This window comes from Rhea americana, unplaced genomic scaffold (genome assembly GCF_003343005.1).
Source record: "Rhea americana isolate MKP2758 unplaced genomic scaffold, rheAme1 scaffold_152, whole genome shotgun sequence".
Classification (NCBI taxonomy): domain Eukaryota; kingdom Metazoa; phylum Chordata; class Aves; order Rheiformes; family Rheidae; genus Rhea; species Rhea americana.
This window is the reverse complement of record NW_028185617.1, coordinates 760,566-773,254: the sequence shown is the minus strand read 5'-3', so window position 1 is coordinate 773,254 and position 12,689 is coordinate 760,566. Positions and strand designations below refer to the sequence as shown.

At 38.5% G+C, this 12,689-nt stretch overlaps 1 protein-coding gene across 1 annotated transcript in view; it reads left to right on the top strand.

Moving 5' to 3' along the window:
- PTPRZ1 (protein tyrosine phosphatase receptor type Z1) overlaps nt 1–5,516 on the top strand; it is a 105,534-nt gene extending 100,018 nt beyond the window's left edge. The window contains exons 27-31 of the mRNA XM_085299700.1: nt 555–683; nt 1,587–1,733; nt 2,373–2,515; nt 3,120–3,255; nt 5,108–5,516. Of these exons, the coding sequence (XP_085155826.1) occupies nt 555–683; nt 1,587–1,733; nt 2,373–2,515; nt 3,120–3,255; nt 5,108–5,248 (696 nt within the window). The 3' untranslated portion in view covers nt 5,249–5,516. The remainder of the gene's footprint in view (nt 1–554; nt 684–1,586; nt 1,734–2,372; nt 2,516–3,119; nt 3,256–5,107) is intronic.
- Nucleotides 5,517–12,689: the final 7,173 nt, after the last annotated feature.

Below are 12,689 nucleotides of genomic sequence, written 5' to 3'. Positions count from 1 at the left end.
TTTCCTTCAACTCTTTCCCCCTCATTAGATGAAGGAAGGAGTAAAGGCTGTCTTTTACACTGAAAATGTCCATTCAAGAAAGAGAGGGGAGAGCTCTCTGCAATGCTACTTATGCGTGATATTTYATCAGATGCATGAGTGCAAAGGAGRTATCTTTCATGGATAGAAGTTGTCTGTGACATTTATACAAATGAAAAAGCTTCCTGGGATKTTTTTTCAGATCTTTCAAGAGATTTTCTTTTATTTGTTTCATGTCATAATCTCTAGGATGTTCGTCTGGGTATTTTCATTCTGAGTTGACTGTTCAGTGTCAATTCTCCATTGATTTCTTCTGTATTTTTTGTTTGATTGCTTGAATTTTTCMAAGTTTTAAAAGTTATTTCAGTGTAATTGGTTTTATTCTGTTTATCTGGAAAATATTGTGATGGCAGTTATCTTTTCTGTAAAAGATAATGATGCTTTTTGGCATCATTCTGGAATTTATTTTTTAGAAGTTTCCTTTAAATGTTGAAAGCTGGACATCAACTCTGAATCTGATGGCGGTCTTTTTGCAGGGTTATTATCAAAGTAATGAATTCATTATTACCCAGCATCCCTTACTACACACTATCAAGGATTTCTGGAGAATGATATGGGACCATAATGCCCAACTGATAGTCATGCTTCCTGACAGCCAGAATATGGTAAGAGTCATGGCTGATTGCTATAGTTTTGTATATGAATTTTATTAGTATTACCATTTTAAAATATGTAAAACATGAGATAAAATGTCTGAGATTTTTTCCAAAATTAAAAATTAATAATACTGTWCTGAGTGCAAAATACTCAAAGTCATCTGGTTGATCTCGAGATCTTCATCTGGGAAGATTTCAGCTGGAATGGGAAGATCTTTCACAATTCCTTTATCATCTATAAAAAGGGTCAAATAGCAGGAGTCATCCTTGGCAAATCTAGTTTTACTCCAAGACTTTTCCTTTAGTTGTAAAATGGTTCCCTCGGTTATTATTAGGTAAGGGAGGAATATGATGTTGTTTCTCTATCTCATCTCCTAAAGTTGCAATTAAGTTTTTTTTTTTTTTCAGCTGGAATTTATCTGACTATAAACAAAGAAAAAAACTCAGTTGTGGATACTGTATGCATAATTTAATAAATAATGTATGTGCTTTTCAGTTACTAGATATATAGCCATAAAAATATCTGAGAGTTTTTAGGTTGGTACTTACAGAAATTTTGAGACATGTTTGGTGATGAGTTTGGAGGAAGGCTATACAAATGCTTTGGAAAGTGCTGCATGATTGGAAAAATAAGGGCAGCCAAGACAATTTGTATTTTTGTCTCCTCATCGAGCACATTATGAATGTTACACAYCCTACAAAAGAGATAGATAGGTTTTTAAGTTAGTCTTAGCAGTAGGGAARCTGTCTGAAAATCATCAATCACTTCAGACATTTGTAATCCCACTCAAATTTTGATTTGTCAATTTAAATCTAGTTGGGTGCACTGATTATGTACCTGGTACATTATATATTATGTTGGATTAAGTTTTATTTTTATATCTGAAAATGACTTTGTTTTTCTTCCTTGAGGCTGAAGATGAGTTTGTTTATTGGCCAAACAAAGATGAGCCAATAAATTGTGAGAGTTTTAAAGTTACTATGATTGCTGAAGAACACAAATGTCTGTCTAACGAAGAAAAGCTCATTATCCAAGACTTTATTTTAGAAGCTACACAGGTAACACTGTCATAAACYTTGTAACTCTCTGGCTTTGATTTTTTTAAAGGTAACACCTACATTTTGCTACATTTTCTATGGTAAATGTGAGAAAAATGAGGGCGCCAAGATAGAGCACGAAAAAAGGGAAAGTGAAGCCTGCAGTTGCCAAGCTCAGAATTAGGGAGCTTCTGGGTGTGCTGTCTGCAAGGAAAGGGCAGGGGCTGGCAGGGCATGAGGGGCCAAATATTACTGTAAAACTTTAGCATTACTGATGGGAAGCGGTGCTTTCGTCTTTTCTACCCCTTCAGCATAGGAAGCGTGCACAGCTGTCTCTGTACTGCRCTGCACTTACCGGAGCAGGACTTTGGGTGTTGGGGCACCTTGTTGCTGTTTCTCAAAAGAAGGGAATGGGAGTGCTTTGGAGGGCTTGTAGGCTGTTGGTCCACAAGTGGACCAGATCTGGAAGGCTGAGTCCTGATGAGACCCTAATCTTGAAAAAAAAAAGTAATATTTTTATTAAAAATATTTTTTGAGGGTCCCTAGGAGCTCTGGTGTTTTTAAATAGTGCCTTAAAAATGAAAAGGTCATTTTTTCCCTTCTTGCTTTTAAAATGTTAAGCACTAGTTATGTTCTTTTCTTGTTTTTCCACTCTTTTAGGATGACTATGTACTCGAAGTAAGGCATTTTCAGTGTCCAAAATGGCCAAATCCTGATAGTCCTATTAGCAAAACTTTTGAACTGATCAGCATCATCAAAGACGAAACATCCAACCGTGATGGACCGATGATTGTACATGATGAGTAAGAAGTGCAGCTTTCAATTTCTTTTGATGGTACTCTCTAGAGCCACATTTGCTGCTCATTTAGAATGAGAGTCACTGAGACAAGGCAGAAAGTCTGCACCTCACAATCACTCTGCTGCTTCTGTTTCAACTGCATCAGGAGACACATTTGGGTTTAGTAACACACTGAATGTTCTTTTTTCAGTCGATCCTTTATGATACCTTGGATCATTATCGAGTTGGGCACTGGAGATTAAAGCAATCAGGGTTTCATTCTTTCTTATTGAAAGAAATAAGACTATTTAGCTGAGGACCTGCCCCAGCTGTTTAACAATGACTGAAAATATTGTAAATGGGCCATAAAGCCTTCATGATTCTCTTAGTATGTGATTGTGGGAAAACATCTCTAAAACTGAGTTTTAAAGGCTCCTCAGAAGCTGTAGCCAAATACTGTGAAGGTCATGTTAAGTAAGGCACTRCTGTGCAGCCTTGTTTCAGAAAGTTGTAAAGATCACATCATGGAAATTCATCTTACCCATTTATCCTAGCCCTAGTATTTTTCCAGCTGTGGGAATCTGACCCAGTTTATAGACTTTTATTTGTGTTTTTATTCCTTTCCAAAGGCATGGAGGGGTGACAGCAGGTACTTTCTGTGCACTAACAACACTCATGCATCAGCTAGAAAATGAGAACTCTGTGGATGTTTACCAGGTAGCTAAGATGATAAATTTGATGAGGCCTGGAGTCTTCACAGATATCGTAAGTAATAAGCAAAATATGTACATATTTCTTTTTTATTATGTGCAATATTATTAACGTGCTTAGGTGCTAAGGCAACTTCATTACACCACTCATGAGTTAGTTTCTTCATGAGTTAATCGGAACCGTTTTCCAGGAGTGCTATAGTGGACCTATAGCTAATTCCAAAATAAAGTGTTTCCCATGAAAAACTACTTAGTTGGCTATCAAGTGGGCTTATTTGAAATATGCAGAACTGCCACCATGATAACAAGTCTGTACTATGGCATATAAATAATGATTTTAATTAATCAAGAAATAAATTTGTATTCTGAGTAGACCCTGAAGCAGTTACTCTAGTTCTCCAGTGCAGGACTGACTTTGAACTTTCATGATCTAGTGAATGATCACTTGACACCAGTGTCACTATACTTACAAAAGGGAAAAACTAAAAAAAAAAAAAAAATACTGTAGCAAATTAGAATTACCCACGTAAGTCTGTACCATAAAGATGAATGCGCATTACAGAAATTATGAATCCTGCCCATGGTCATACCTCTGCTAATCTAAGTACTGAAGAGTTACAATGGGTGTAATAAAAAGTACACTTGAACAGTAAAACATTAGGGAGAGGATTGCTGTATTTCTGACAGGAAGGACAAGATGTGACAGAAATGACAGTCTTTCATATATGACACGTTCTTGTCATATTCAAGGCATATGACATATTCAAGGCAAAAAAASACAAACAGATCAAATAGCCTTAATCTTGACCCCATTCCAAGAATGGGTCCTTTGCCATTGATTTTAGTCAGGTGTGTCTACCCCTTCCCCAGGGCAGCCAGCCCAGACTGAGGCACCCAGCAGAGAGCTCTGTGCGGTGAGAGCTCTTCCCACCTCAGCTGCACCAGCACATCTCTCACCTCTCTTGTCCTAGATGCCTCCAGGAAAGGCCTGGGCCCTTTAGCTCAAATTTCCAGTTTCCCATCTCTTCCAGGTACAGAGTTTCCGGCTCCCTGCTCTTTCCCCTGCAGATCTCTGAGTCCATACTAATACTCCAGCTCCAAATCTCCTGCACTCTGTTTAGTCTGTCTTACTGCTGTCCACTCCTTCCACCCCAAGAGTCCTTTATTCTCCTCATGTATCCATTCAGGAATCCAAAACATTCCTCTGCCCTTTCAAATCACCTGCTGTGACCTAGTGCAGCATGCCTTTGCAGCACCTGCTCTCCAGAGATGTTGCCCTACACTGAGCTTCCAGCGTTTCCTCCTCCCCAGCCAGCTCCACCTMGTCCGGCTGGCTTCTGGCCAGTGCTTCTGGCACTTCCCATCTCCTATTGCACCTAGCTGAGACCCCCATTCCAGCTAGGCAAAGGCCTCTTCACTTTATCTTCCTGCACAATCAAGTCTCTCCTACACTTGTCAGAGGTTTCAAAATCATAAGCACAAAATACATTTACCAAAAATGAAAAGGAAAAATAAAGTCTGCCAGGATAGGATTCACTGGACAGAAAATTAGAACTTATTCAAGGGGAAAARGTAAACAGATAAGGGAGCCCTAATCCTGACCCCATTCCTTCGGTGGGACCTTTACCATTGACTTAAACAAAGATCAGTTTTAGTCCATATACTTAATGAAATACATTGTTTTTCCTCAACCTAACAAATGTGCACTATGTTCCTTAATATGTGGTCCACACTGTTACAGGGGGGAGCGATTAGTCAGAAAATCAATAAATCTACACTATCAGCTGTGGAGGACTCTATGTTACCAGACTGACACATTAGCTATTAACTGAATAACAGTGTGTTAATAAAAATCTAGTGTTATTATTTGTGAGAACACATTGAAAATATCCTCTTTTCTTCTCCAGGAACAGTACCAGTTTCTGTACAAAGCTATTCTCAGCCTTGTTAGCACAAGGCAAGAAGAAAATCCYTCTGCGTCTATGGACAGTAATGGCTCAGCTTTACCTGATGGCAATGCAGCTGAAAGTTTGGAATCGTTAGTTTAATTAACCAAGCAAATCAGACAGACCCATACCTGCAACACATCAGTCATACCTGGAGTTTACCATTATTATTTTCAGGTTTATGGTTTTGGGGGGAGGGGGAGAATCATCTCAGTTATTATATATATCATCAGTTCCCATCTTTCATTTAAACAGKTATTTCTGTTGCATATGACTTTACTGCAGAACTTACATCATTAACAATGTGTGCCTTTTCTTGAAAGATTTCTTGTAATATGTTGTTATGTCTGGACTAATTTGATTGACTTTTACAGTGTTTCTAAGAATTGAATTGTGGTATGTTTTTTCAGTATTAGTTTTTGATTTATCTTGATTTAATTTTAACTTAAAACTACTATATTTATAGATGTTAGGGGATTCTCAACTACAGAAATATATGTCATGGTTTTAGTACTCAGTTTATTTGCTGCATTTATACCAACCTTACATTTGCTAGAAATATAACTTTTAATATAGTAGAATGTAAATAAAATACTGTTCTCCATAACATTCAACATTTTAAGACTTCAATTAGACATTTAGAAGAGTAACCTGATACTTACTGTAAATACTGCTACTTCTATAGTGATTCCATGGACCAAATTTATATTTATAATTGTAGATTTTTATATTTTACTACAGAGTCAGTTTTCTAGTTCTGTGTAATTGCCTTGTTAAAATGATGTAGTCCAGTAAGTTTTTATTTTAACAAAGTCTTCTGATATATAATTGTGCATCTTAAGCAATTAACCTTCATATAGCTGCATGTAATTTTAACTTTTTGTGGGAAATAGAAATCATTTGTTTTGAAATGAGAAGTTTTTATGAGAATAACATCTGTACTTGGCATTGTTAAATTGTTTTTACCTATGACATTGCAAAAATAAATATAAATATTCCAGTCTGTGCTTAGCAATCTGCCACATACAGTAATCAATCTGCATTGTCATAGGGAAGAGTTTTAACTTACAAAAATATGGACTCAAAGATGACCTGGAGAAGCGTATTGTTTCTATGTAAGCCCTGATTTCTGATAATTTTGGAATGCTTTAAATTATATTAGTTATCTCTGTTTCACTTCTACTCGTACCTGAGGTGTCCAAGTCAATGCCTGTTTTAACCTTTCCTTGTGGCTCTCCTAGCCTTAGCTGCAGGCTGACAGGCTGTCCCAGTCTTCCAAACTGCCTTAATCACCCCTTAGCAAGACTTCTCCATGCTGGTTTTGCTTCAGAATATTCATTCAGTTGATGAGCTCTTTATTGCCTTGTTTTGCAAGGCGAAGGCCGTACGCTAGGAAGAAAAAAAAAAGAGAGAGAGAGAAAAGAAAAAGGAGTAATCTCCATATGGCCAAAAGCAAAAAGTTTCAGCTTGGCCACCCAACTATTTTCTGTAACCTTCCCATTCCCAACTGGCAAGAAAAGATACTGGACTGTATCTTTAAAGGCTGCAGCGTTTACAGGGATGGAGGAACCTGAAGCGGAGTGACTCTGTTTAAAACTAACACAGACCAYGATGCACTTTGGTGCATTTGGTTGCTAAATAAACATGTTGAAAGCAGAATATGGTTCTGGACAAGAAGGCCATRGCAACTGATGGATGGTATCTTAGTTGAAAACCCAGGACATGGGAAAATGAACCTACATGGGCCTGGAGATTTTTGGTTGACTAATACCCTGCAGCAAGGTTGTGGGGGATCACAGTACACTGCATGTGTCAACGGATAGATGTAGATCCCCTTCAACAGTGTGGGACTTCCTTGAGAGGATATGTGGAATGATAAACAAATACAAGTCTAGAAGAATCTGAAGAGCAACAACTTGAAAAATCCTGATATTGTTGACAAGCTAAGTCAGTGTGAAGAAGACATAATGGCATGTGGGTTTAGTTCCTTCTTTTGTCCATTTTTTAATTATACAGATGAAATAATCAAAACTAATGCATATTTTGTCCTATGAAAGTGTGCTGACACTCTTGCATTGAATGTTCTTCAATTCTGTTTTTACATTTGACTGCTTCTCTTAATAATCATAGTTATGTGGTCTTGGGTGTTAAGGAGTGGCTGAACCTATTAGACTTTGGGACCTGGGAGCTTTCTCCTTCTAAGTCCACCAGAGCTGARTCCAGATTTTCGCTGTCTCAATCCAGTGGATGTGGCTGATGCTGTTCCTCTTTGCTGGTCCAGCCAGAAGCCAGACTGAGCATATATTCAACAGAGGGAGATGCACAGGCACGTACCACAAACACACACATGCACGCATGCACACACTTGGCCACACAGACCAACACACAGAACAGTGGCTTTATCAGCATCCAATAACCAAGAACAGCACTCRCCTAAGCATGAACACAAGTGACCTGATCCCGTTCTTCCTCTCCAGCTGATCAGGACTGAAGTTCAGTAGTGAAACACACATACGCATGTGCATGTGTGCACACTCCAGATTCACAAGCACACCAGTCATGGGTCCGTTGCGTGCTGCTACAGACTCCCTGTAATATCTGTGCCTGGATCTCTAGGCCCTCATAAGCTCAGACCTTGAGTATTTCTAGATGTGGGTCTCCTCCTTCCTGCCAGCTTCCTCCTTCCTCCGTCCAGCTTGAAGTTTGCTAGTGCATTGCACGTACACACACACACACACGCACGCATGCACATCCCCCCCTGTAGCTGGCCCTGCACACACGTGTAACCAAGGGCTGGCCTCCAGACCTACAGTCCCCTATTATCTTTCTCCAGTTKCTCATGCCCATACCTGTCACCACCAACACACATACACACACAAAATAGAGAGTAATATCACATAGCAAATAATTAGAAACAGGATTCATTACACCAAAGACAGTTAGAAAAGAGTTTTAATAAGAAGGCAGAAGAGACTGCMGTGATCAGGCACAGGGTACTGACCAGCCACCYGCTTACTTGTGAGCAGTCCCTTTTACTCCCTCCTCTCTCCATTTTCCCATGTTTGTTCTTTCCCCATCCATGCTGATCCCTCTGTTTCTCCACTCTGGTTTCCTTATTTCCTCCCAGATAAACAACCTGCCCCTCATTACTTTTTCCTCAGTAATTCCAGTTTTGCTTTCTCTGTACCCAAAGTTGTTTTTCTCTGACCATCACTTAGATTTCTGCTGGCCTTGCAAGTGCTTCTACTCCAAAAGGTCTCCAGTTCTTCCCTCCAATTATCTGTGAAGTCTAACGATCTCTCAGCTAACTCCCCCTTAGCCCTCTGTGAAATGTGACCCACCTTCATTGCTACATCTGTAACATTTGTCAGCTTCTCACCCTTACTTGTTTTGTTCAGCAGTTTCTCATGTCATGCCCAGCAGTTTCACGGGATCTGTTCAGTCAGCTTAACCTCAGGCCAAGGACTAGTTATCTGCATGTAAATTTTAACACCTGCCTCTCAAAGCCCATAACAAATTGAYTGAATAATTCTGATAGAAATGGAGGAATCTCCTTTTCTGAGCTGAGACATCTCTGTTTAGGCTCTACAAGTTTCTTCCTGTGATACTTGTCATACCTTCACACTCGCTAATTCTAGACTCCGGGAAGAATAGGACTGAGAAATGGTTTCTAAGTGCAAGTGTCCACTATGCTGACTTATAGTGAAACCTTAGACAAGTTAAACATCTTTGAAAAATGAGATCAGGATCTTTTGTGCTAGCTTGTGTTATATTTTTGTTATTTTGGGGGTGGTAAGAGTTACAAATGTACAGAACCTGCCCCAAAAATATGTAGATTTTTATAACCTTGTATTCTTATATATACAGATTCTTCCCAACATTCAAGCAGTAAACTGAACTTTGAGCAAGCCAATATGTTCTTTTTTCCCAGTGGCCTGGGGATTACTTGCTCCTTCTTCTTAGGTACTCAAGTGACTAAACCCTTTGACTTGCATATTTAGTTTAACAAGGTCAGAAATACTATCTAATTCTCTCCTCTTTTGTTCCAAAAACATAGTATGTATTCAGACACAATAATTTTTGCTTTCTTTATCTCTAGAGGTTCATGTAAGAAAGAGGTTAATTTCAATCCAATCTTATGGCCATTTCCAAACCATATTTCATAATCTTCTTACTTATTCTTCTGCTCTTCACCATAGCATTAGCACGTAACGTAAGAATCTGTAATGCTTGTCTGCTACTTCTCCAGCTTTTTCTTTAGGAAAACTGTAGTCTTTTACAACTTTATGCTTTTTTCTTCTGACAACTTCTATTAATATATTTTGCAGTTACATATAGTCGTATATACAGAGTAGTGTTTAGGCCAATAAATTTTGTCATGTGTTTCAAGCCTATATGGAGCAAAAGCAAAAAAACCTTCAAATCTTCCTTTCTAAAATCCCATCTTGATATAACTGTTCCTTTCAACCTAAACTGTTTTGCAGACATTTTAAAATGATAATCCAAGGAATCAGCTGTTGTTCAAGGTTTCTTCCAGAGATGTTTGTAATCACATTCATCATCTTAGCATGCTGACAAGTTATTTAAAACATAAGTGCTTAAGATAATCTCTTTACCAACACATATTGGTTCTGATCTGGAAAAAAAATTAAGAATCATAAAAAAATCTTCTATAATCTTCAACCTGTGATGGATTACAGATTTTAATAAATGCGTGTCAGTTCCTCTCTCAGACAAACGCCATATTCTAATTAATTTTTTCTTGTAATCCAAGCTACAGACTCAAAAGACATACACCCTGCCTTTTCAAACTGGGTCAAGTGTGGAAAAGATGCTATCTATCTCCTGCAAGAAGTAGGCTATTAATAAATAATATCAGTTTAAGACTTTTTTCTTTTAAATATAGCAACAAGTCTTGTGTCACATAGGAAAAAAAATGAATGTGCTTCCTCCTAAGAAACAGTAAGTAGAGAAAGAGTTTTAAAATATAAACAAACCATAAAATCTTTACTAATTTAGTTAAGTAACCAACTTTTTAAAAACATAGAAATGGTGTTGTGATTTAATATCTAAGGAAAAGCTTTACAAAAGTCAGTAAGAAATGATTAATAGAAGTTACAGATTTATCATTATCAGTACAATAGTATATTAGTTAAAGACTTTGGTAAGAGCTTTGCAAATTATTTCACTAAACTAGTTATCAATGTGTTTAAAAACTGGTTATCCAGCATGGTTCATTATAATGTCTAGGATGATACAAAACCAGGTGGACTGAAATTTTCTGTGGAAAATATTTCAACATGAGTTTGGCAGGATTAAACTCACTCCTTGTATTCATTTTCAAGGAAAAACAAAGCTGGAGGTGGGGAGAAGATGAGTCATGTTGTCTTGTTGTGGTTAAAGAAGGAAACAAAACCCAAATTACTACAGCAAGTCTAAGATGTCCCAGTACCCTGTCACTGAAGCCACAGCTTGGGATTTGCCACTGGGCACAAGCGTTCATGGTGGGATTCACCTCTATGCCTGGATCACAGCATGGACACGTTTGGCTCTGGATGCTGTTCTCACTACAGCACCCTGTGCCATGAGAAGGCAATAGCCAATGGGCTGTAGATGCCACCACCATTGGGCATGGTCCACCCTGGACCCTCAGGCCTTGGTAGGACTTCCTAGAGCTGTCCCTCCAGCCACCAAGCTGCAAGCCAGCATTTCAGAGAGCACCAACTATTTTCCTCTTGCTGCACACAGGCTCATAGAGTTTCCTTTCCTGTAGCATGTGAGGGAATAGTGCATTAGTGACATTCCAGGAATTACGACAGGCATTTCACATTCTATAATGGGCAAGAGGATAAGGCATCTAGAATGCATTTTCCAACAATACTCCATCAGATGCAAGTGCAATGGCACCTGGTACATCCTCCTATCTCCCACTTTTCTAGCATCTTTTACTGCCAGCCTGGACGAACCTGTGCTGCATGGGCACCTCTGCTTACTTTTCTACTTGGTCGCTACTATCCAACCTCAGCCCTCAGAAGAYTGAGGTAGGTAAAGCACTGCTACTGTCTCAGGCTGCTGAGGTATCTGCCAACTTTGTCATATTTCTCAAGCAAATGGAGGAAGAAAGGGAAGGCCAACAGGTGTCTAAATTAAAAAAGCTTATATAGCATTAAGAATGATAGATGGGAGAACAAAAGGAAAAACATAGCAGATGGCACATGGAAAAGGTCACATTCTTAGTTTTCAATACTTCTCTGTAGCAGTAGGTTAAGGTTTGACTATATATTTCTGTTTCACAGGTTTGTATGTGATTAGATAAGGCAGTTTTAAAGGAGCAAGAGGGGAGAGAAGGGTCTCTCAGCACATTTGGCCATATCTCCTCTACCTTTCCTCTTTTTTTCAGTTATGCTCTTGTCTTTTTAGAGCACAAGAGTGAAAATAAATGAAACCTTCTGGATTACTGAATTCATTCCTTTGTTTCAGCAAACAGTTATATCTTGTGATCTTAGAATTAGCCACACTTCATTTGAGAGGGTCTGATTTGCCTTGATAAATTCTGCTGGACAATTATTCGTAAACTTCTTTCTCCCCCCCCCACCCCTTTTGTTAGATTTCCAGCCTAATCACCATCACTTTACCCCATACTGTCTTGATCCAGATTTTTTCCCCTTAAACAGCTGTTGAGCTCATCCTTTTGTCTGGCAGTCAGTTACATTTTTGTGCTCCAGTCCCTGCTAAAGGATGTAATTCTTGTCTGCTGGAATATCTGAGGGCTGAAGGAGAGTAAAATAGCAGTGCAAGCAAGGCAGAGGCTGTTTGAGTTAACCTGGCCCATRCACCTTCTTAACTTAGAAAGAAATAAGGATCTTATCTCTCAGAGAGAGCAGTCACTAGAACAAATTCCCAAAAGAAAATATAAGAGAAACACAATGACAAGCAATCTGTTCTTTGCAGCCTAATATGAGCACACAGCTTAACAGCCTTTCATCCCAGGCAGCGACATCAGAAACCAGGCTGAATATTCAGCTTAGCATTGGGAGAGAAAGTCCCTGAAGCTGAGACAGGCAGTGACAGACAAAGCTTCTATTTCTTCCTAGGGCTCAGGTAGACATTATACATCTGTTATTCTGTAGCTTCTCACTTAACTAGTTGACCTTGTACCCAAGTACAAAACATTCACTAAAAAAAGCCTCTGCATTCCTTAAGACTACAGCTGAAGAAGAAGCTGTCTAGATATAGTTATATATATATATAGTATTAGATGTGGAYGTTCAAATAATCCTCTAAGAGATTTCTCTTATGAGTCTAGCAAGAAGTATGAAAAGATATTTCACATACACAGTGAAGTCCAGTGAGTCCATTCCATGTGTAGACACCCTTTCAATATAGCCATCTACATAAAACAAACAGATCTCATTCATATACATCTTATCAGACTATAAAGATGACATGACAATGAAAACACAGGTCTTAAGATTTATTGCAAAATAAATCCAATGTATAAGATTCAATTATCTTTCTAATAATATGCAAAGAACACTGAAAA